Here is a 3414-nt window from a genome sequence, read left to right on the forward strand (position 1 = left end):
TTCCATCGATTCCCACGTCTGTTCCTATGTCGGTACCATACAATCTTGATTAATGTAGTTTTGTAGCAAGTTCTGAAATCTGGAAGTGTGAGTCTTCTAACGTCGTTGTTCTCTTTCAAGATGGTTGTGGCTGTTTGGGGTCCACTGCATTTCCACATGAATTTTGGGATTACCTTGTCAATTTCTGCAAAGAAGTCAGTTGGGATTCTGTCAGGGACTGCAATGAATCTGTAGATTGTTCTGGGTGGTACTGCCATCTTAATGATATTAAGTCTTCCAATCTATGAACGTGGGATGTCTTTCCATGTACTTAGGTCTTCTTTAATTTTTTTCAGCAATGTTTTGCAGATTTCAGAGCATAAGATCTGCGCTTCTTCTCTTAAATTTGTTCCTACACACTTTATTAATAATTTTTGATGCTACTGTAGATGGACTTATTTTCTTAATTTCATTTTTTGGATTGTCCATTGCAACTACATAGAAGTACAAATGATTTTTGTATGCTGTATCTTTCAACCTTGCTGAACTGGTTTATCAGTAGTTTGTTGTGGTTGATTCTTTCAGATTTTACAAATGGAAGGTAATGTCATCTGGGCATTATGCCATTTTAAAAAATATTTACATATATCAGTATAAAAGTATAATACCTTTTTCATGGGCCCACTTTTTTTTGGAAGCAAAATATCCAGATAGTTACTCTTCCAAATTGCATGTGAGTTTCCATTACTCATTCCTCTGATGTCCCAACTCCCCCCATCCCCATGCACTCCCAGCACTCACTTCTGAGACCACTCCAGTTTCATCCCAGACTGGGCAGAGAAAGCCTGCACCATTTCCTGCTGCTCCTGGGAGAGGGAGGGCTCAGAGCTGGAGGAGAGTGTGGGCACTGGGATGGAGAAGGCACTCTGAGTCTCTTGGGGGCTGGCGTCCCTCACAAACAGCTCATCATTCACGATGCACAGACTGGAGGAAAGAAAAATGCACCCTCAAACTGGACAGGTAGATAACTCCACACCCCCAACAACAGGATCCTTCTTAACCACTGCCACTCAACAACCAAATTCCTTCCATATCCCTAACTGTGCCTGCCTCCCAGATTTTTTGGCTGGTGCCCTCTAACCCTCCCACAGAGTCCACCTTTGGAGAGGTTGTCTACCAGCTTCACTAGACCTTTAGCTCTAACCCCAACGCATTTACCCTGTACAACAGTCCAACAAAGTGGATAGTCTTATTCCAATTTTCAGAAAAAGGCACTGAATCACAGAGAGGTCGAATAAGTTGATCAAGGTCACACACTTTGTGAATGTTGGGGTGAGGAACAGAATCTGTATTCTGACTCCAGGGTCCACACTCTTAAACACTAGGCTAGACTGTTCCTTGGATCTTCCTGTTGGCCTTCCACAATATTGAGAACACCCCGAGGACTGCACCCACCACATTTCCACGACACGGGCCCCAAGCTTGGATGGGTGCTCCCACCCACAACACAGCACTAACCTGGAACTGCCGCCAGGGGTAGCGATGAAGGTCCGAGTGAAGGCGAGAACAGAACCCTGAGACTGTCCTTCCACTTCAAAGACAACAAACACCACCACCTTAGAGTTGCACAGGCTTTAACATGCTCACACGGTGATCCCCCGTCAGAGTCTTGCTTGACACTCACACACAAGGCGGGGCAGACCAGGACAATTGTTCACTTGGAGTCAGGCGGATGTGGCAGGAATGGGGAGGGCAGCAACAGGAACAATCCGCTCCCAGTGACAGGGCCCCTATCATATGTGGGGCCCTGTGAAAACCACAAGTTCACTTAATTCCTATTTCACAGTAGCCCAAGAGATAGGTTATTAGCCCCATTTTGCAAATGAGGAAACTGAAGGGTTAAGTAACCAACCACAAGTTCACAGAGTAAGGACCTGGGATGAGAGCTGCCAAACTCCACAGTCTATGTCCTTAACACACGCCTGAGCTGTGCAGGGCAGACAGGCATGGACCTAGGTCAGAGCAGGGTGGTTTGAGGGCAGAGTGGGGGTGGGAAAACACAGAGGGAAGAAGAGGAAGGAAAGGAAAGGAATGAAATCAGGGAAGCTGGGGGAGTTCTGAGAGGGAGCCCAGCCAGGGGGAGGGAGCAGTGGCGGATCTGGGGAGGGGACTATACAGACACTCACCTTCCTTGAAAACCCCATTGACAGAAAAGCAGAGCATCCATTCCTGAAAGGGAAGAGCTCAGGTGCTCAGGATCCTCCTTAACCTCCTACCCACCTCTGGCTCTCTGGGCCTGCCCAAGGGAGGAAGCAGGTGCTCACCGTCTGGCACCACATGTCCACCAGGATGGAGCTGAGGTCATGCTGAGTTTTGGGCAACGCACTGAGGGAGTCCACAATGTCACGTTTTGTGTGCCTCAGCAGTTCCCCCTTCAGGTCTGTAGAGAAGAGAAGCAAGGAACGGCAGGGTGGGGTGGGGCGGGGCAGGGGGCTGCCACACCCTGGTCCTTGGCCCCTGTGATTGTTCCCATCACACCCCCTTACCTTGCCCACTCTTCCCCATCACACACTTACGGGGGTCCTTGAGTGTTTTCATATTCCTGCTATCCTCAAAGTACTTGCGCAAGCTGTTCCTAGGAGAAAAAAAGGAGCAGGAGTGGGTGGCCCGGCCAGTGCAGGCATTTCCAGGAGTTGGCCTGTGTCTGCTGGGGAGACACACAGCCCCAGAGCAGGGTCTGAGTCGTGATACTCACGGGGCTGAGTCCTCGGCGTCGAAGGGAATAGCCAAGGAGAAGCAGGCCTCATCGTGGTAAGCACCGAGGAGACCCTGTCGATCTCCAGAGTCATAGATCGAGTAATACCTGTGGGGAAGCAGTGAGGATAGGCTACCTCTGTGGCCTGGGCCCCAGATGAGACTTGAAAACTCCCATGAGCTGACCTGTGCATGGGTAGCCCAGCCTGTCTCAGCCCTCCCCTTCCTCATGGTCCCAGCGTTCCAGGGATACTCACTGCTGCAGGAATTGCAGGACTAAATGCTTTAAGGTCTCAGATCCAGTAAAGTTTTCCTGAAATCAAAAGACAATTTGGATCTATGCGGTGGACAAAGCCTCCCTTACAACACCCCAAATCTTGCTTGGTCCTTCTTCCTCACCTTGCAGGGTTTCATTATCTCAGAGCTGTCAATGTCAACAATCATTGGTGCAGATAACTCTCGGCCGTCCTGGAGAAGGAAAGAGGAAGTCAGCAGTGGAGACCAAGGAGGTGGAGCTCGATGACCGATAAGATGAACATGCCCAGGGAGACAAGCATCAGAGGCCAGGTGGGAAATGGGCCTGGAAATTCCAGTGGGCAGCTTTCTCACGGGGTGCTGGACATCTCTACTATTACATGCAAACGTGTGTGTGTGTGTGTGTGTGTGTGTGTGTGTGTGTGT

General features: G+C 49.4%; 1 protein-coding gene across 1 annotated transcript in view; it reads right to left on the minus strand.

The window, feature by feature from the left end:
- The window catches only part of LOC105535476 (nuclear RNA export factor 2-like), a 9783-nt gene that overhangs the window by 2254 nt on the left and 4115 nt on the right, over positions 1-3414 (minus strand). The window contains exons 8-15 of the mRNA XM_011974576.1: positions 3133-3201; positions 2991-3046; positions 2735-2842; positions 2556-2614; positions 2304-2419; positions 2166-2208; positions 1498-1570; positions 781-963 (exon numbers count right to left, since the gene is read on the minus strand). Coding sequence (XP_011829966.1) covers positions 781-963; positions 1498-1570; positions 2166-2208; positions 2304-2419; positions 2556-2614; positions 2735-2842; positions 2991-3046; positions 3133-3201 — 707 coding nt within the window. The remainder of the gene's footprint in view (positions 1-780; positions 964-1497; positions 1571-2165; positions 2209-2303; positions 2420-2555; positions 2615-2734; positions 2843-2990; positions 3047-3132; positions 3202-3414) is intronic.

This window comes from Mandrillus leucophaeus, unplaced genomic scaffold, assembly GCF_000951045.1.
Source record: "Mandrillus leucophaeus isolate KB7577 unplaced genomic scaffold, Mleu.le_1.0 Scaffold1466, whole genome shotgun sequence".
NCBI classification, from domain to species: Eukaryota; Metazoa; Chordata; class Mammalia; order Primates; family Cercopithecidae; genus Mandrillus; species Mandrillus leucophaeus.